Source organism: Nerophis ophidion, linkage group LG06, assembly GCF_033978795.1.
Source record: "Nerophis ophidion isolate RoL-2023_Sa linkage group LG06, RoL_Noph_v1.0, whole genome shotgun sequence".
Classification (NCBI taxonomy): Eukaryota; Metazoa; Chordata; class Actinopteri; order Syngnathiformes; family Syngnathidae; genus Nerophis; species Nerophis ophidion.
The window spans coordinates 59,368,970-59,390,631 of NC_084616.1; the positions used below are offsets into that span (position 1 = coordinate 59,368,970).

At 37.7% G+C, this 21,662-nt stretch overlaps 1 protein-coding gene across 1 annotated transcript; it reads left to right on the forward strand.

Moving 5' to 3' along the window:
* Positions 1–2,532: 2,532 nt before the first annotated feature.
* LOC133555028 (cytochrome P450 3A27-like) lies at positions 2,533–21,350 on the forward strand. The gene is made up of 13 exons (XM_061904443.1): positions 2,533–2,691; positions 7,306–7,399; positions 7,466–7,518; positions 7,594–7,693; positions 7,780–7,893; positions 7,991–8,079; positions 11,913–12,061; positions 12,147–12,274; positions 12,365–12,443; positions 19,245–19,405; positions 19,481–19,707; positions 19,802–19,964; positions 20,045–21,350. Exons 1-13 carry the CDS (start codon positions 2,621–2,623, stop codon positions 20,150–20,152), a joined length of 1,536 nt encoding a protein of 511 aa, XP_061760427.1. The 5' UTR covers positions 2,533–2,620; the 3' UTR covers positions 20,153–21,350.
* The last annotated feature ends 312 nt before the right edge of the window (positions 21,351–21,662 follow it).

Genomic DNA, 21,662 nt, shown 5'->3' on the forward strand with positions numbered 1-21,662 from the left:
TACTCAAGGCCCTTGACACTATTCCACATTCATGGCCCTAACCAAGGTCCATCAGGAGCAAGGGTGAAGTGTCTTGTTCAAGGACACAACGAATATGACCAGGATGGAGGAAGCTGGAAGCTGGAACCTTCAAGTTGCTGGCCCCACTCTCCTTTGTGTTTGCTTTACTTTTTACTGGTGTTGTATAAGCACTTTCTGTTGCAACTCCGCCTGTGCATGAAAAGCGCTAAATAAATAAACTTTGATTGATTGATATTTTCTTTTGAAAATTGTTCTAAGTCAGGGGGTAACCAACCATTTTGAAACCAAGAGCTACTTCTTGGGTACTGATTAATGCGAAGGGCTACCAGTTTGATACACACTTAAATAAATTGCCAGAAATAGCCAATTTGCTCAATTTACCTTTAACTCTGTTGTTATTAAAAATTAATGATATTTATCTTTGTGGAAACATTGATCATCTTCATGATTTCTTACAACAAATATATATTTTTGATGACATGTTTTAAATAGGTTAAAATCCAATCTGCACTTTGTTAGAATATATAACAAATTGGACCAAGCTATATTTCTAACAAAGACAAATCATCATTTCTTCTAGATTTTCCAGAACAAAAAATTTAAAAGAAATTAAAAAGACTTTTAAATAATATTTAAATTTGATTCTACAGATTTTCTAGATTTGCCGGAATATTTTTATTTTATTTTAATCATAATAAGTTTGAATAAATATAATTCACAATATTTTTCGTCAAAAAAACAGAAGCTAAAATTAAGAATTAAATTAAAATGTATTTATTATTCTTTACAATAAAAAAAATAAATGTACTTGAACATTGATATAAATCGTCAGGAAAGAAGAGGAAGAAATTTAAAAGGTAAAAAAGTATATGTGTTTAGAAATCCTAAAATATTTTTTAAGGTTGTATTTTTTCTCTAAAATGGTCTTTCTGAAAGTTATAAGAAGCAAAGTAAAAAAAAAAAATGAATTTATTGATAAAAGTGAAGACCAAGTCTTTAAAATATTTTCTTGGATTTTCAAATTGTATTTGAGTTTTGTCTCTCTTAGAATTAAAAATGTCGAGCAAAGTGAGACCAGCTTGCTAGTAAATAAATAACATTTAAAGGCCTTCTGAAACCCACTACTACCCATCACACAGTCTGATAGTTTATATATCAAAGATGAAATATTAACATTGCAACACATGCCAATACGGCCTTTTTAGTTTACTGAATTGCAATTTTAAATTTCCCGGGAGTTTTTACTCGAAAATGTTGCGTAATGATGACGTGTACGCGTGACGTCACAGGCTGTTCTGAATATGAGCGCTGCCGCACACACACAGCTAAAAGTCGTCTGCTTTAACGGCATAATTACACAATATTTTGGATGTCGGTGTTGCTGAATCTTTTGCAATTTGTTCAATTAATATTGGAGAAGTCAAAGTAGAACGATGGAGTTGGGAAGGTTTAGCCTTTAGCCACACAAACACACAGTGGTTCCTTGTTTAAAATTCACAGAGTTGAAACTTTACTATGGATCAGAGCGGACATGGATCCCGACTACATGTCAACCAGCAGGTTTCGGTGAGAAAATTGTGGTTAAAAAGTCGCCACTTACCGGATATCAACTGAGCTTGCGCCTCCCTACAGCTGCCGTCGACTTCCCCGAGACACTGCGCGTCAACACCCGGCCGTGGACGTACACCTCTGACTATCAGGTACTGTTAAACTCACTAAAACATTAGCAACACAATAGAAAGATAAGGGATTTCCCAGAATTATCCTAGTAAATGTCTCTAAAAACATATGAATCCGTCTCAATGCAACGCGATTGCAGTCGCTATCGATATCCTCAAACACAAATCTTTCATCCTCGCTCAAATTAATGGGGAAATTGTCGTTTTCTCGGTCCGAATAGCTGTTTTTGTTGGAAGCTCCCATTAAAATCAATGTTAATATTTGAGGAGCCATCAACATGTGACGTCATCTTCTGCGACTTCCGGTAGAGGCAGGGCTTTTCTGTTAACGACCAAAAGTTGCGAACTTTATCGTGGATGTTCTCTACTAAATCCTTTCAGCAAAAATATGGCAATATCGCAAAATGATCAAGTATGACACATAGAATGGACCTGCTATCCCCGTTTAAATAGGAAAATCTCATTTCAGTAGGCCTTTAAAAAATAGAGGCAGCTCACAGGTAAGTGCTGCTATTTGAGTTATTTTTAGAACAGGCCAGGGGCGACTCATCTGGTCCTTACGGGCACCGCGTTGGTGACCCCTGCTCTAAGTTATGTATTGGGTGTCACCTAAATTTAAAAAAAATATTTTTGGGGACTTTTGGGATAAAAAGTGAGTGCAAACTCAATAACAGTTTGAGTCTATGATTACTTTATCCGCACCAAACAACATTTCTGCTCTTTTTTTTTATTCAGTAGAGATTGCGTTGTATTCAACTACAAGTGGCTACATAAGTTTATTGATCCACACCCACTGGGCTGAACTGGACTGATGGTCATGATAACTTGTTACGTAACAACCTGTTTTTTTCCCTCAAGAACAAAACTGCCGTGCATCAGATGTTCTCAGCCAGACTGTGGCGGACCTTTCTGAGAACGAGATGGCTTTTTTCCCGTATTTTTCAGCGGAGACATGGACTTTAATCGCCATTGTTGTTGCTCTGCTGGTGCTGTAAGTCAACGTTACATAAACTCCCAAGTTCGACGTCAACATTCGTTCGCGTTGTTTTCATTACAGCATTATATAACTTTTAACATGTTTTTCGAAGGTTAATGGATATTTTCACGAGACCGAATATGTTATACGGGCACAAATGAAGTCTGAAGTTGCTACAAAAGGCTCATTTTAATGACGACAATGATTAAAACAACATTTCCGACAAAAGTCGTCATGAGTCCAATTCAAGAAAATTAGTTTTGCATTTGTGCGTTTCTCATCACATTTCCGCATCGCTTACTGGCTGCCTTTAGTTATTTATTGGTATATTCAAATATATTGCTAAATCAATTCAGTGTGAACCACAGCAACGTTGAATTGAGAAATGGTGTTACAGAATTCATGGAATTTCGGGAAAACCAGAATTTTTTTCCATTTAAAAAACAACTTAGTTTTGTGTCCTAATTAAGAGGATTTGTATTTATTTATTTATTCATTTTTTTTTTTTTTTTTACAGTGGAACGGTTGAAGTGTGGGAGGAGTGAAGCCAGAAAAAAAGTGTGGAAATAAGGCTTTGGAAAACCAGGAATTCTAAAAAATCCTGGAAAAAAAACGTTTAACTTGGAAAAAGGGGCGTTTTGATTTTGAGGAAGGTGGAATATGTTGAAGGGAGAATGGTATGAATAGGTTGAAACATGTGGAAATGGTAGAAGTTTGAAAAATGGTCAATTCATTTTAAATGGGGAAAAAATGTCCTGGAAAACCGGGAATTCCGGCAAATATGGGTATTTTTGGTATTTGTCAAGGCAAAGCCTGCAATTACTGAATAGGCGGAACAGGTTCAAGTTAAAACGTTTTGAATCTGATGAAAAACGTGGAAAGTAGAGTTCGGCAAAACCTGGAGGAGAAGAAAAAGTTGAAGTGGACAAATAAATATATTAATTTCGGTGTAGAAAACCATATCTGTGGATGCTATGGAGCATTCACACAATAAGAAAATATGTTGACTTCATTCATATTGCTTGTGGGAGGTGACGGGACCTGGTCAAACCAGAAATGCATGTAGAGAACAAACTGAAATCTAAACGTTGTGTGCACTGGATCAGTGGTTCTCAAACTTTTTTCAGTGATGTAATCTCTGTGAACATTTTTTTTAATTCAAGTACCCCCTAATCAGAGCAAAGCATTTTTGGTTGAAAAAAAAGATTAATAAGTAAAATACAGCACTATGTCATCAGTTTCTTATTTATTAAAATGTATAGCGGTGCAAAATATTGCTCATTTGTAGTAGTCTTTCTTGAACTATTTGGAAAAAAAGATATACAAATAACTAAAAACATGAATCCATCTGGATTCATGAACTTAATTTCTAAACATTTCTTCACAAAAAAGAAATCTTTAACATTAATATTTATGGAACATGTCCACAAAAAAATCTAGCTGTCAACACTGAATATTGCATTGTTGCATTTCTTTTCACAGTTTATGAACTTACATTCATATTTTATTGAAGTTTTATTTAATAAATATATTTATAAAGGATTTTTGAATTATTGCTATTTTTAGAATATTTAAAAAAAATCTCACGTACCCCTTGGCATACCTACAAGTACCCCCAGGGGTACGGGTACCCCCATTTGGGAACCACTGCACTTGATTCCTTTCATTTGCTCACTTCAACACGTGCAAAAATGAATCGTAAAAATAGTCGACCGTATTGGGCAGGCCTGGGCAATTATTTTGACACGGGGGCCAAATTTAGAGAAAAAAAATGTGTCTGGGGGCTGGAACACTAATACAAAATCCTCACAAAAATGTCTGATTGAATTCGAAAAACGTTATGACAGACCAACTTAAAAACACCTAATTGAATTTTTGTTTTTTGTTTTTACTGAATGAGACATGAAAATAAAGAATGTTACAATATTAACTATGAAGGATAAAACAATGAATATTGACAACATGTGAAAGTCACAGCCCCTCTCCATCCACATATTTAACAATCAAATTGAAACAACAAAAATGCAAATAGAAGTGAAATAGTGAAATATGAACGCGAAGGGTAAAAATAAAACTTTGTTGTAAAAATCTCCTTGACACCCACATTTCAGACTCTGGAAATTCTCAATGTGTATCGACGACCATAGTGAATGATTAGATGACTATAGTAACTAATTAGATGACCATAGTAACTAGTATATGATGCAGATTCCAAGCATTGAAAGACTTAGTGTAATTCAAGACATACGGTCATAAGAAAACATCACTGCACATCATAATGGCAGCTACACTTTCCATCTTAAACATCTAAAAAACATATTTGGGAATGTCCGGTGGGCCAGATTGAAAAGCTTAACGGGCCGCATGTGGCCCCGGGCCTTAATTTGCCCAGGTCTTGTATAGGGTATCTGCTCCTGATTGTGGAAACTAGCTTGAATGAAATCAAGTTATTTTATGTTCCTACTTTATCACTCAGTGGTTCTCAAACTTTGTTCACCAAGTACCACCTCAGAAAGCACTTGGTTCTCTTAAGTCAGTGTTTTTCAACCACAGTGCAGTGGCACACTAGTGTACCGTGAGACATTGTTTGGTGTGCCGTGGGAGATTATGTCATTTCACCTAATTAACATAACTTAAAAAATATTTAAAGCAAACCAGTATTTATAATCCGCAAATAATTTGCCGTTGTTGAGTGTCTGTACTGTCTAGAGCAGGGGTCTCAAACACGCGGCCCGTGGGCCAATTGCGGCCCGCGAGACGTTATTATGCGGCCTGCAGCTTGATGTGAAAATTTAATGTTGGTGCGGCCCGCGAGTTTTATATGTATGGCGCTTTACAGGGTCATACTTGCATACCCTCGATATTTCCGTGAGAATTCCATTTTTCAGTGCCCCTCCGGGGGTAATCATCCTCCCGAAATGTACCCAAACAATAACATTAAGGGGGCACCGTGGAGTCACTGTCTTTAACAGTGTGCCCGCCCAGCCTCATGTTGTATTTGGCTTCTGTAGACGCAATAAGCGACTGCAAGGCATACTTGATCAACAACCATACAGGTCACACTGAGGGTGGCCTCATAAACAACTTTATCACGGTTACAAATATGCGCCACACTGTGAACCCACACCAAACAAGAATTACAAACACATTTTGGGAGAACATCTGCACCGTAACACAACATAAACACAACAGAACAAATACCCAGAATCCAATGCAGCCCTAACTATTCTGGGCTACAATATACACACCCGCCCAACCCCGCCTTCTATTGTATTGTATGACATGACAATCAACACCAAAATAGGAGCGCAAGGCAAGAACTAAAACACTACACATAGGAAAACGGTAAAAAACTCAAAATAAGTCACAGCGTGATTTGACAGGTCTTGACAGCACACCTACTTTGAAACCAGAGTTATAGTGATGCATGGGGGGTTATGGTTTGAATTCATATCCAATAATTGTTGGCTTTCTATCGTCAATATAGGCTGCTGAGTTTCATTTTTAATTTTTTTTGCTCGCGGTGTGCCTCTGGATTTTTTCAATGAAAAAAATATGCCTTGGCTCAGAAAAGGTTGAAAAACACTGCTCTATGTAATAACATAATGACCAATATTAAAATGCAGTAGCGTGGTTGGCCTAAGAATTCATTAAAAAACAAAGCAGAGGTTTAATTTAACAAGCATATTCAATATGCACAAACATAATCAACAATGATTAGGGATGGCGTGGCGCAGTGGGGAGAGTGGCCGTGCTCAACCCGAGCGTCCCTGGTTCAATTCCCACCTAGTACCAACCTTGTCACGTCCGTTGTGTCCTGAGCAAGACACTTCACCCTTGCTCCTGATGGGTGCTGGTTGGCGCCTTGCATGGCAGCTCCCTCCATCAGTGTGTGAATGTGTGTGTGAATGGGTAAATGTGGATGTAGTGTCAAAGCGCTTTGAGTACCTTGAAGGTAGAAAAGCGCTATATAAGTACAACCCATTTATTTATTTATAATGATACTCATTATACAGTACATATGTACACTCCTTTGGCGTATTTCCTGGAGAAAATATAGACACCTCTGCTTTGTTGTTATGATAGTAATGTTTGTGATCCTTCATGACTGTCCTGGAATCGTATTTAATTTTCTTAGGTTTCCGTTTTAACATTTTTTTACTGTTTGGCGCTCTTATTTTTGTTTCCACCTTTTGTCTGCTTGCATTTCTAAGAGAAGGTGCTGTTTTTTCTGACGTGTGTGGCAGCGTTAAAGAAGTCACGCGAGAGTTTGGGTGTCCTTGTGTAGTGTTCCCAAACGCGAGTTGTGGCGAACAGCAGTTCTTGCCTTTATGTATGTTTTGACTCCGTGAGTTTGTTACCGCTTGTTAAGAAAGAATATATTCGACTGTCTTTCCTTCTGTACTGTCGGGCATTTCAAAATAATAACTTTCAGCTACAGCGCGATTGCAGAAGCAACAATAGAAAGTGGCAGCGGTGCGTTTAGACTGGCTTTATTATACACTGAACATAAGTATAAACACAACATTTGTTTTCGCTCCCATTTTTCATGAGCAGAATGTTTTAAATGTCTTCAAGTGATAGTTCATTTCAACTGATGTGTCTAACAGTGTTGTTAATATTCATCAGCTATGGAAATGCACCCTATGGCTTTTTCAAGAAAATCGGGATCAAAGGTCCCAAACCGTTGCCGTATATTGGGACATTTCTGGAGTACAGAAAGGTGAGCTCACGTACAGTAAAATTATCAGAGTAAGGGTTTAATTTATTATGTTTTTATTCTATTTAGGGCATTCACAATTTTGATATGGAATGTTTTCAAAAGTATGGAAAAGTCTGGGGGTAAGAGTATACATTTTATGTGTGTTCAACATTGATACACAATTGATACTGACTCACTGTAATGGGTTCTGTAAGTCTTTTTGATGGCAGACAACCCATCATGGCTACAGTGGACACAAGTATGATTAAAACCATCTTGGTTAAGGAGTGTTATTCTGTCTTCACCAACAGACGGGTAAAAAAAAAACAAGTTAAGATTTTTTTTACATACAATAAAAGACCACATTTGAAAGAAGCTGTTCTTTTGCTGTTTGTTTTTAGGATGTGGGCCTAAATGGACCTCTAAAGGATGCTGTTTCAATCGTAGAAGATGACCAATGGAAGAGGATCCGCAGTGTCCTCTCTCCGTCATTCACAAGTGGCCGACTGAAAGAGGTCAACAAGCTCACTGATTTCCTTATGTATTTTTTTTTGTTGCTGTTTTTTTCTCCTTACGTACATATTTAAGGGTTTATTATTTACTTTTCAATAGATGTATGGAATAATGTTGCATCACTCAAGCAATCTGTTCGGATGTCTTCGGAAGAAAGCAGAAGGCGATGAGGTCATTGAAGTCAAAGAGTGAGTAACTACTTTTGTGCAATGCATGCATAATGACATAGAACAAAAGTTAATGTACCTAATATTGACTTCCGAAGCCAAACAGCTTTTTCGGCTGTTGCTATTTACTGTTTTGAGATTCCAACATGTAATTGCAGGTGCCTGATTGGCCCCAACACTTATCATGGAACCTCAACAGTTAATGAGTCAAGAATCTGGATGTAGTGTGGAGACATAGAACATACTTTTGCAGATTGCTCCACCAATGGAATAACATTTATATAAAAACAATTAAAACGAGGCGTCATGAGTAATATCAAGATGACATTTTAGCAATCACCCCCGCAGAGCAGTTTTTACCTGCCAATAGTCCTGACCTCAACCCAAGTGGACACGTGTGAAAAAGAGCTTTGAAGTGCTATTTTTCAAATGACCAGTATATAACTATTTGTTAAGAAGTGAAATGCCATCCCACTGTAGTGTTGGGGGACGGCGTGGCGAAGTTGGTAGAGTGGCTGTGCCAGCAATCTGAGGGTTGCTGGTTCAATCCCCACCTTCTACCATCCTAGTCACGTCCGTTGTGTCCTTGGGCAAGACACTTCACCCTTGCTCCTGATGGGTCCTGGTGAGCGCCTTGCATGGCAGCTCCCGCCATCAGTGTGTGAATGTGTGTGTGAACGGGCGAATGTAGAAATACTGTCAAAGCGCTTTGGGCTCCTTAAAAAGGGGTAGAAAAGCGCTATACAAGTACAACCCATTTACCATTTGACCAGGATAAAGACAAAGTTCAAAGCTTTGTGGCCACTCACTAATAAGGCTCCTTAATGTTTCTGAAAATATATTTGCATTTTCAATCATCAAATCCATAGGTGTCAAACCCAAGGCACGGTGGCCCACATCTAGCTCGCCACATTATTTTATGTGACCTTTAAAAGCCTGGGAATGTGCGTCAATAAGGCATTTATCAATAAATGTATTTAAATTTTCACAGAAAAAAAATGTAATGCATGCAAATGCAGTTCTTGACTCGATATTATTTGAAACAACAAGCCATTTTTGTTCTGTTTTTTGTCATTGAAACCTTTTTCAAAGTAAATTCTACACTAGCTGAACTAATATATCTGCTCGTCACTTTGAATTCTGATTCCAAAGCAAGTTTTCAATAAGTTTGTTGTTAAATGAAGGGGAATTTGTATAATACGGATGTAATGATATCAAAATGTCATGCCACCGGTATTGTGACCAAAATGATCACGATTATCATTATTTCTATCATCTTATTGTTAAATTGGCTCAAAAACTACAGCCACACAAAATGTGTCTTGTATTAATGCTGGGATTTATGCCAGCTAGCAATTACCGTGCTGGCTTCTTTTCTAGGAAGTAAGCAGAACCACTATGTTTTTAGACGTGTGTGCTTGAGCAGGTGCTTGAGCCGTAACAGTAAGGTAGTCAATCACGGTTTTAGGATAGTTAAAATTCGAAACTGTAATACTTTTCTTTCCATCAGATATTTTTTCATTGTTTGTCATTATTCTGTGTTGTTAGAGTTGCCAACTCCTTGAGAAAAAGAAGGAAACCCTTGCGGGGCGAGTCGACCTAATTTATTTGGGCATTTTTCTTTTGTGTAAAAAGAGTTGTATACTATCTACAAAGGTTAAATGAAGGGAAAAGGACTCTTCGGGTTTGTTGACGATGTTTCAGAATTTACCTTTGGGGATTATATAACTTGACTGACAATCTACTAAAACATTTTTATATCTGTTTTACTACAAGTATAATCTAATTAGTTGCACATGTTTTGGAGTAATACGAATACATGGGAAACAAATTGTTTATAAATATTTCTGTCTAAAATATAAATCTTCCCTGCTAAACTTAACAGTAAAAACAAACATATTTATCCGTCAAAGTAAATTTGACCTGCCTAACACAATGCAAAAAAACACAGTGGTAAAAAGTAACTTTTGGAGTTTGATGACCAGAAACTCTGCCTATAATTCTAGCAAGCTCGCTGTTTCCACGCTGAAACAGTGACAGCAGCCAAGGCAAAAAAAACGAATGCCAGATAAGTCGAGTAGCGATGAGTTTGACAGGAAAACGATCAGTCACACTGGCTTCCATTGACTTAGTTGATTGAGATTGGCTGAATTTGCGTGGATTGGAGCGATCGCAAAATCTTGGAGGGACTGCATATTAGAACAGAGCAGCCCTCTGAGGACTTCTGTACCTGCAATGTGGCCCACAATGAAAAAATTAATTTTAATCAATCAGAGAACACCAAACAGTAGTCAACAAAAACAGCGGAATAGCTCTTTTAGTGTTGGCAGTGAATATGTCCAGCTAGCACATTTTACATTAATACAGCGCAACTCAGTCATTCTGATCATCCCTCAAATCTATGTTTCCTTAAAATAGGGCTTAATTTAAAAGGGAAGTGCACATACTTTCAAATAATCCAATCCCATCCACTTTATTTGTATAGCATATTTAAACAAGATAAATGAGTGCTGCACAACAATATTAAAAACAATATTCAAATATCCTTAGCTTCACCAAAGACTGAATGAAAATAAAACCAATATAAAAATAACCTAAAAATAAATATTAAAAATGATTTGAAAGGGTAAAATCAATTAAAACAGTAAAATAGAAATCAAAAAGTACAAAAACACAGAGGACAACAGAGGACCACACAACTCACATAGTGTTAAAAGCCAAAGAATAAAAGTGGGTCTTAAGACAAAACTTAAAACACTAAACTGTGGAAGCAGTTTGAACATGGAGGGGCAGAGTGTTCCAGAGCTTAGGGCCGACCACAGAGAAGGCCCTGTCTCCTCTGGTTTTAAGTCTGGTCTTGGGCACCACGAACTGGAGCTGGCTCTCAGACCTCAGAGCTCGAGCAGGAGTGTAAATTTGGATGAGGTCCGAGATATACAGAGGTGCCAGTCCATGTAAAGATTTAAAAACCACCAGCAATGTTTTAAAATCAATTGTAAAATGAACAGGGAGTCAGTGCAGACTCAAGAATTGGGGTTATATGCTCGCATTTCCTAGCCCCTGTTAAAAGTCGTGCTGCCGCGTTCCTGACTAACTGCAATCGGGAGAGAGCTTTTTGGCTAATGCCAGCATGAAGTGCATTGCAGTAGTCCAGGCGACTTGAAATAAAAGCATGCACGACTTGTTCACAAAGGTGAAAAGATAAAAACGGTTTTACCTTTGCTAAAAGGCGAAGATGATAAAAACATGATTTTTAAAACGCCATTGACTTGTTCGTCAAATTTAAAACCACTATCTATAGTGACGCCAAGGCTGGTGACCTTGGGGCGCACATAATTTTGCAATGGTCCCAAGTCAGTGAGAGCTGGACCAAAAACTAAAATTTCAGTGTTTCTCTCATTCATTATCAAAAAATTCTCGGCTAACCAAGCCTTGACGTCGCATAGACAGTTGAGAAGGGGTGTCAGGGGGCCGTGGCCTTTTGAAATCGGCATATCAATTTGGCAATCGTCTGCATAAAAGTGATAAGACACTCCATGCCTCTTAAAAATCTCAGGATGGGGCCTAGAATAGATCCCTGGGGGACACCAGAGTAAAGCAGAGCAGAAGAAGAGGTGGCATCCCCCAGCCTGACAGAGAAGGACCTCTAAGACAGGTAGGATCTGAACCACTCTAATGCAGTCCCCCTGACACCCACACAGTCTCTCAGGCGCTCTAAAATAATTGTGGAATAGTATAAAACATATTTGCAGGAAGCACAAAAAAGACATTTGTCTTTTATTAACACTTGCTTAAGCAATGGTGCTATCAACCAACTATGTACTGTATGACTAATTCAAACTGAATATTTGCAGAGTTTTTGGGCCGTACAGTATGGATGTTGTGACCAGTACTGCATTCAGTGTGGACATTGACTCCATTAACAATCCCTCTGACCCATTCGTCTCAAACATTAAGAGAATGGTCAATTTTAACATCTTCAATCCCTTGCTTGTGCTTGTCGGTAGGTCACACACTGTCACTTAGTAATGTCTCTGTTTTTGCTGTGCCCCTTTAAGTAAGAGTAAATCTTTTCCCTACGATTTCAGTTATTTTTCCATTTCTGCGGCCACTGATTGAAAAGATGGATTTCACACTCTTCCCAGCTGATGTGTTGACTTTCTTCTATAGCTTCCTAAAAATGATCAAATCTGACCGGAACAAAAATGAACACAAGGTAAGGATTTTAAATTGTTGGCTGCACATGTGAGAATTTGTAGGATTGGGAGCACTTACCTAAAACCTAAATGCTTCTCTTTCCGTGTAGAACAGAGTTGATTTCATGCAGTTGATGGTAGATTCTCAAATGTCAGACTCCAGCGAAGGAGATGCAAGCAACCTCAAAGGTAGAAAAGACCCAGAAGACTTATTTTATTAATTCAAATAGAGACTGTTCCATATCCTGCTAAAGTGGGTTTCCTGTATGCTCACACCTATACACACAACTATTTATAGTTCTTTGCAATCTTGACCATGGGTCTTGCAACTCAGAAATGTCTCTTTACTATTATTCTTATTTTGAGAACCAGCATTGTCCGAAGTGAACGTTTTTTTTGGTCTATTTATTTTATCAGTTACACATTTCAGGAAAAAATAGCTATGTCATGCAAAATAAAAGTGTCTATTGTAGATTGTAGTGGACGTCGGTCAGAGCCACCCATGGCCCAAACTTGAATTCCTAATTAGATGCACGTTGTGGACCTAATTATGAGTTTTAATGCAAAAACACAAACCAAATGTAACCTAATTAAAACATAAATTAAATGGAGCTAATTCGGGGTAAAAAGTGTTGTACTTGGGAAAAATAACATTGAAACCACAACTTAAAGTTTTGATGTTGAATTTTAAAAATACATCAGTGTATTTCAAATAAAAAGAAGTGAAACATTTTTTCTCAGTTTAATCACACTTACATTTTGGGGGAATTATTTCTTTTTCATTTTTTTACTGTCATGTATTTTGATGGATAAACTTGTTTTTTGAGGTGCTTATTTTTTAATAGTAAAACATTTTTTTCAGATTCAATTTCCTTTTTTTCAAATTAAAATTTGAAATTTTTATCGTTTTCCAAATTCCGATTTTTGACCCTTTTTTACGTGAAGTGCGTGCGAGGGGCGTGACTTTATGACAGACCGATCAGCAGAAGTATAAGGAGCGTCCCCGATCACGTTGCCTTCAGGGAATTAGGCCCTAATTCAGTTCAAGCGAAAACTTTATTTAGGCTACACCATGCAATTGTCAGTCACAGAAATTATGCTAGTGAGACATGAAGGCTGTTCTAAAAAGCATTTAGGACTGCAGCAACTAATTATGCCAGATTATGCATTTCAACAGCCAAGCTTGAAATTCCCACTTCCGGGTAGAACCGTTAGTGTCGCTCCGCACACACCCAGTCATCCACTCGCAGATTGCAGTGATGGCGTCCAGCTCTGCAGACCATAGATATCATACAGTATCTGATTAGGGCACAGGAAATTTGGCCGCCATACCATCTTGAACTGGTCTTCTTGTGAAGACTCTTCTTCGGCATGGTAATGCCGGTGTTGTTTTCCCGAGGATGCGTGGAAGCAGAACACAGCAAAGGTAAGATATAAAGGTATTTATTAAATAAATAAAGGCTAGGAACAAAAACAATGGTGTAAAGAGAAAAGGCAAACAAAAGACGCTAGCGTGAAAGCTAGGATAAACACAAGGAAAACTAAAACTTGGCACGAGGACACAAAAGAGTAAACAAAAACATTCAGCATGAAAGCTGGAATATAAAGTGGCTTAGCGTAAGAGCTAGCGAGAAAATACATACGAAGGATGAGAGTCGTCACTGTTGCGCGTGGGCAAATTAGGATCCGAACAGAAAAGGCTGGCTTATAAAGGAGGGTGATTAACTGAAGCAGGTGTGCGGGACGAGTGTAGCAGGTGAACTAATGAGTAACCATAGTGATGGACAAAACAGGAAATAAACGGGTCAGACTGAGAATGAAACAAAGATAGAAAAAACAAACGTGAAGATCCAAGTCACGGATCGCAACACTTCTCCTCGTATTTGAGCAGCAGAAAGAAAATGCCAAAGGATTGTGCTGCATATTCCTCTACAAATTGTATATTTAAGGAATTTTATCATGAGATGGCACGAAATTTAGTACCCAAGGTACCAAATTTAGCCCAATAAGTACCACAACATTAGAATTTTTATATAATGTGATATAAATAGACTGAGTTATAAAAAGCATAGGTTAATAGGTATAGAGCAGGTGTGTTCAAACCTTCAGTTTGGCCCACGAGACTTCACCAGTTTTATAAGTAATTTGGCCCGCGGGGTGCCAACTTAGCCACAACTCTGCGAGGTAATCACAACAACTACTACACTGCTGATTGTGCTAAAGACATAACTCAAAGCTGCCAAGCCTCACACTTTTGAGCATGAGAGTCAAACAATGTAACCCTTTCTCATGCCGCACTTGACATTTATCGTGCTTTTAGTTTCCCATTCATTACTATATATACATGTTTTCATGATAACCTTGTTTCCTCGCGGCCTGCTGTCATTAGAAAACTTCTGATTGACTTACCAAAAGAACCAATCACAGACCAATCAGTAAATTCTTGTGTCTACATCCAGCCAACAACGGAAGGCACCACGCAATGTAAACCAATCAGAAGCAAGGTAAGGCAGGTCTTTGCGTCTTTTATTTTTCACACACGCTTCAGAGCAGTGTTGTCAATTTGGCGACTTTCTCACTAAATCCAAAAACTTTCCAACTCCTCTTAGTGACTTTCTTTTTCCAACGTGACTAACGACAAATCTAGCTACTTAATTTGAAAGTTTGGAAACATGAAAGTGCTTTTAGACAGCTTCTACTGAAAACACATTGCATTGTACTTTTAAGTGCAATTACAATGAAGTCCATTCCATTCCCGTCAGAGCAGAGAGGAGACCCACACCGACTCTGTGCAAAGCTGCCAATGTTTCCTCGGTTGAGATGGAAATGTTTATATATATATATATATATATATATATATATATATATATATATATATATATATATATATATATATATATATATATATATATATATGTATATGTATATATATATATATATATATATATATATATATATATAAATATATATCCATCCATCCATTTTCCACCGCTTATTCCCTTTCGGGGTCGCGGGGGGGGCTGGCGCCTATCTCAGCTACAATCGGGCGGAAGGCGGGGTACACCCTGGACAAGTCGCCACCTCATCGCAGGGCCATATATATATATATATATATACATATATATATATATATATATATATATATATATATATATTAGGGGTGTGTAAAAAAATCGATTCGAATTTGAATCGCGATTCTCACGTTCAGAATGGATTCTCATTTTTAAAGAAATCGATTTAGATTTTTATAAAAAAAAAATGTTTATTTTTTAATTTTTTTTATCAATCCAACAAAACAATACACAGCAATACCATAACAATGCAATCCAATTCCAAAACCAAACCTGACCCAGCAACACTCAGAACTGCAATAAACAGAGAACATGAGTCACAGTGGCTTACACTTGCATCGCATCTCATAAGCTTGACAACACACTGTGTCCAATGTTTTCACAAAGATAAAATAAGTCATATTTTTGGTTCTTTTAATAGTTAAAACTAATTTACATTATTGCAAACAATTTTTTAAAACATTGTCCTTTACAATTCTAAAAGCTTTTTTAAAAAAATCTACTACTCTGCTAGATATGTCAGCAGACTGGGGTAGATCCTCCTGAAATCCTATTTATTGAATGAATACAGAATCATTTTGAATCGGAAAAATATCGTTTTTGAATCGAGAATCGCGTTAAATCGAAAAAATCGATTTATAATCGAATCGCGACCCCAGGAATCGATATTGAATCGAATCGTGGGACACCCAAAGATTTGCAGCCCCAATATATATACATGTGTGTATGTATGTGTACAGAAAGTATTTAGACCCCTTTTTCAATATTTGTTTCATTGCAGTCATTTGCAAAAATAAATAAAACATTTTCGTGATCGTACACTCAGCACCCCACCCTGACAGAATAAAACAGAAATGTAGAAATTGTTTCAAATTTATTTAAAAACTGAAATGTCACATGGTCATAAGTATTCAGACCCTTTGCTGTGATACTTAGATTTACTCACATGCTGTCCATTTGTTCTGATCCTCCTTGAGATAGTTCTGCTCCTGAACTGGAGTTCAGCTGTGTTTAATTAAACTGATTAGGGAAGTCACACACCTGTCTATATCTATGACGTTAGGGTTAACTGCATGTTAGAGCAAATGAGAATCATGCGGTCGAAGGAAATTAACAAGTAGCTCAAAGACAGAATTGTGGCAAGGCACTGATCTGGACAAGGTTAAAAAAAAAAAAATTCTGGATCAAGGTACCTTAAAGCACAGTGGCCTCCATAATCCTGAAATAGAAGAAGTTTGGAATGACCACAACTCTTCTTAGACCTGGCCATCCAATCTGAAAATGCTATTGTCATTTCTTTCACAGACAGTAGCATATATAAAGTTTTGGCTTGAAATGAATTCCTAAGTTACCTGAAGGCAACATGTTTAGGGACGCTCCTTATCCATTACCATGAATTGATTAACGTGGACCCGACTTAAACAAGTTGAAAAAGTTATTCGAGTGTTACCATTTAGTGGTCAATTGTACGGAATATGTACTGTACTGTGCAATCTATTAATGCAAGTCTCAATCAATCAATCGATCAATCCTTTTGCTGATTGGTCTGTCAAGAGGCCATGTCCTTCTCATGCACTCCTCATACAAAAATGTCTGAATCTGAAAATATTTGGATTTTAAAAAAAAAGGGGTTTGAATCTGAATTATTTTTTTTAACACTTAAAAAAAAATTGGGAAAAAAACACAAGCTCAAATATCAAAATATATAACAGTTAAAAATTAAAATAAATAATTCATTCAAAATAATTTTAACTGTGAATTCAAACTGTATTTAAGTTGAAAAAACGGTGTTAACTTTTTTTTTTGTCAAAAATACTTTAGGTTTCAAAGTCATTCTTTTCAGGTACAACACTTTTGACCCTGATTTAGCACCATCAAATTAGCAAACCTTTCAACTATTTCTATTGAGAATTTAACCAAGTACAGCTGGCTTACAAAACCAGTAGAGTAACGCTGCCCGCCGCGGACATTTGCTATTACGTCCTTTCCGGTGATGGGGCATGAAGGACCGATGTATAATTTTGCAGTAAAATTTGTGCTCTGAGTTGACATTTATTGACATTAATTGACATGTTACGACTGTTCTCCCACGGATGGCGGTTCCCTACTGACAGCGATCAGTAGGGATCTTTAGGAGGGTAAAATGTCAATGCAAGGATCTGCCACTGTGTTTACACTGGTCAATTTTTTAAAAATCTGTATGATGTTTTACAAACTCCGATTCCATATGAGTTTGGAAATTGTGTTAGTCGTAAGTATAAACGGAATACAATGATTTGCAAATCATTTTCGACCCATACTCAATTGAATATGCTACAAATACAACATATTTGATGTTCAAAGTGATAAAAAAAATTTTTTTGTGCAAATAATCTTTAACTTTAGAATTTGATGTCAGCAACACGTGCCAAAGAAGTTGGGAAAGGTGGCAATAAATACTGATAAAGTTGAGGAATTCTCGTCAAACACTTATTTGGAACATCCCACAGGTGTGCAGGCTAATGGGAACTGGTAGGTGTCATGATTGGGTATAAAAACAGCCTCCCAAAAAATGCCCAGTCTTTCACAAGAAAGGATGGGGCGAGGTACACCCCTTTGTGCACAACTGCGTGAGCAAATAATCAAACAGTTTAAGAACAACGTTTCTCAAAGTGCAATTTCAAGAAATTTAGGGATTTCAACATCTACGGTCCATAATATCATCAAAAGGTTCAGAGAATCTGGAGAAATCACTCCACATAAGCGACATGGCCGGAAACCAACATCGAATGACCGTGATCTTCGATTCCTCAGACGGCGCTGTATCAAAAACCGACCTCAATCTCCAAAGGATATCACCACATGGGCTCAGGAACACTTCAGAAAACTACTATCACTAAATACAGTTCGTCGCTACATCTGTAGGTGCAAGTTAAAGCTGTACTATGCAAAGCAAAAGCCATTTATCGACAACATCCAGAAACGCCACCGGTTTCTCTGGGCCCGAGATCATCTAAGATGGACTGATGCAAAGTGGAAAAGTGTTCTGTGGTCTGACGAGTCTACATTTCAAATTGTTTTTGGAAATATTTGACATCGTGTCATCCGGACCAAAGGGGAAGCGAACCATCCAGACTGTTATCGACGCAAAGTTCAAAAGCCAGCATCTGTGATGGTATGGGGGTGCATTATTGCCTATCTTTAAAGTAACCATTAATGCTGAAAGGTACATACAGGTTTTGGAACAACATATGGTGCCATCTAAGTGCCGTCTTTTTCATGGACGCCCCTGCTTATTTTAGCAAGACAATGCCAAGCCACATTCAGCACGTGTTACAACAGAGTGGTTTCGTGAAAGAAGAGTGCGGGTACTTTCCTGGCCCGCTTGCAGTCTAGACCTGTCTCCTATCAAAAATGTGTGGAGCATTATGAAGCGTAAAAGATGACAGCGGACACCCCGGACTGTTGAACGACTGAAGCTCTACATAAAACAAGAATGGGAAAGAATTCCACTTTCAAAGCTTCAACAATTAGTTTCCTTAGTTCTCAAACGTTTATTGAGTGTTGTTAAAAGAAAAGGTGATGTAACACAGTGGTGAACATGCCCTTTCTCAACTACTTTGGCACGTGTTGCAGCCGTGAAATTCTAAGTTGATTATTATTTGCAAAAAAAAATTACGTTAATCAGTTTGAACATCAAATATTTTGTCTTTGTAGTGCATTCAATTGAATATGGGTTGAAAAGGATCCGCAAATCATTCTATTCCATTTTTATTAACCTCTAGCACAATTTCCCAACTCATATGGAAACAGGGTTTGTAGAATGAATTTGAGGGCTGGTGTGTTAACTGAATTTGGCCCCGAGCCGCAAGCTGAATAGTGCTCAGCTACAGCTTGTTTCCATGATGTACTGTTTGATCACAATGCATGTGTGTTTCAGGTCTGACTGATAATGAAATCCTCTCTCAGGCCATGATTTTTATCTTTGCTGGCTATGAAACCAGTAGCAGCTCACTGTGCTTCTTAGCCTACAATCTAGCAACACACCCTGAAATCCAAAAGGTTCTACAAGATGAGATTGATGAAACAATTCCAGACAAGGTCACTTCAAAAATGTTTTTTTCCCTTTTAAGCAACTAGTTTAGTGCCCTACAACTGTACTTTACATCAATTTAGGCGAGACCAAAGTATGAAGACCTGATGCAGATGGAGTACCTGGATATGGTAATGAATGAGTCCGCAAGGCTGTTTCCTATCGCCAGTCGTCTGGAAAGGATAGCAAAGACCTCAGTGGAAGTTGACGGAATGACCATTCCCAAGGAAACTGTGGTCATGGTGCCGGTTTACGCTCTTCACCGTGACCCTTCTTTATGGCCGCAACCTGACTCTTTCAAACCTGAAAGGTACTGTCATGAATAGAAAGTCAGGGAAGGTATTGTCAGTTTATTTTTTGTGACTTGCCTGACAGTATATTTGTTGTTTGCTTTTTGTTTTTAGGTTCAGCAAAGAGAACAAAGACAACATCGATCCTTACGCATACTTGCCATTTGGAGCAGGGCCAAGGAACTGTATTGGCATGCGATTTGCTCTCCTGATGATGAAGTTGGCTTTGGTGGAGATCCTGCAGCACTACAGCTTTGTCACCTGCAAGGAAACGGACGTGAGTAGACATTTACAAACATTTGATAATTGCAATGTTTACATTTTTTTTATTTATCTTATTTGAAAATATTTTCTTAGATTCCGATGACGCTGTCAAACGACCAATTTACATCGCCTAAGAATCCCATCAAACTGAAACTAGTGGCAAGGGAAGATGTTCCAGATTGTACTTCAAGAGAAATGTGATTTTTTTTTTCATATATTCTTTCTTTTAGAACAGGGGTCGGGAACCTTTTTGGCCGAGAGAGCCAAGAAGCCTAATATTTAAAAATGTATTTCCGTAAGAGCCATATCATATTTTTTTAGCACTGAACACAACTAAAGGTGTGCATTTTTAAGTAAGACCAAATTTCTAGAGTATAATAGTTATCTTATTCTTTGTAATAACATTGTTATTCTGAAGCTAACTGTGGAGGGGGGGCGTGGCCTTCGGGCCTGCAGCAAAGCGGGGTGTGCCAGGACCAGCCTCGAAATCAGCGACAGGTGCGTAGACGGCCCACCTGGGCCTTGTTATGAGCAGCAGCCAGGAGGAGAGACGAGGTTGGAGCTAGAGCCAGAGCGCGAGCGAGAACGAAAGAGAAAAAGACAATTGCTGGAAAGCAACTGAGAGACTTAATGAAAAATAAAACAATATTGTAACCCTGAAACAGGCTCTCATGTCGATGCTTGGTGGTCTGAAGAACCCCCAGGAGGGAAAGCCACACACTAACCAATAATAAATAAATTACTTCTTACCATTAACGCAACTTCTTGAACAGGTGCGGTAGAAAATGGATGGATGGATTAAAATGCATGAGAATGTTTTATATTTGGAAAATTATTTTGAACACTTTGATTACAAGTGGAATTATTCAGTACTTATCGTGTTAAGCAGTGTCAGCTCAGATTTATCCGGGAGCCAGATGCAGTCATCAAAAGAGCCACGTCTGGCTCGCAAGCCATAGGTTCCCTACCCCTGTTTTAGAAGAATGACATGGGACGTACGTAAGTTTGCGTCAATATTGACGTTATGTTCTCAATCAATCAATCAAAGGTTGATTATTTTCTGCATACAGTATCTTATCTTTATAAGTCACAGTTACTTTAAACAAGGAACTAATCGAATTCAAGTAACAGTAAATTTGGCATATGTTTGCACGCAACTAACACTAAACGCTATGGTATGTTTATGCCTGCTACAGAAATGCTATCTTTTACCTAAATTCCTTTGATGCTTATCCAATCTCAGGCTGCAGCTACATCCACACATATGCTATGCTGTACATAATGTAAACAATGCATAACATAATGCATTTAAGATTAAAGACAGTTAAAAGAAAATGGAAGATGATTAGTGTTTTCTGTAAATGAGATAAAACTACAATAAAAACAGACTTTGTTTCAAGGCAGTGAATTTCCTTCAATTTATCCTTTAGAACAGTGGTTCTCAACCTTTTTTCAGTGATGTACCCCCTGTGAACATTTTTTTAATTCAAGTACCCCCGAATCAGAGCAAAGCATTTTTGGTTGAAAAAAAGAGAAAAAGAAGTAAAATACAGCACTATGTCATCAGTTTCTGGTTTATTAAATTGTATAACAGTGCAAAATATTGCTCATTTGTAGTGGTCTTTTTTTAACTATTTGGAAAAAAAGGTATACAAATAACTAAAAACTTGTTGAAAAATAAACAAGTGATTCAATTATGAATAAAGATTTT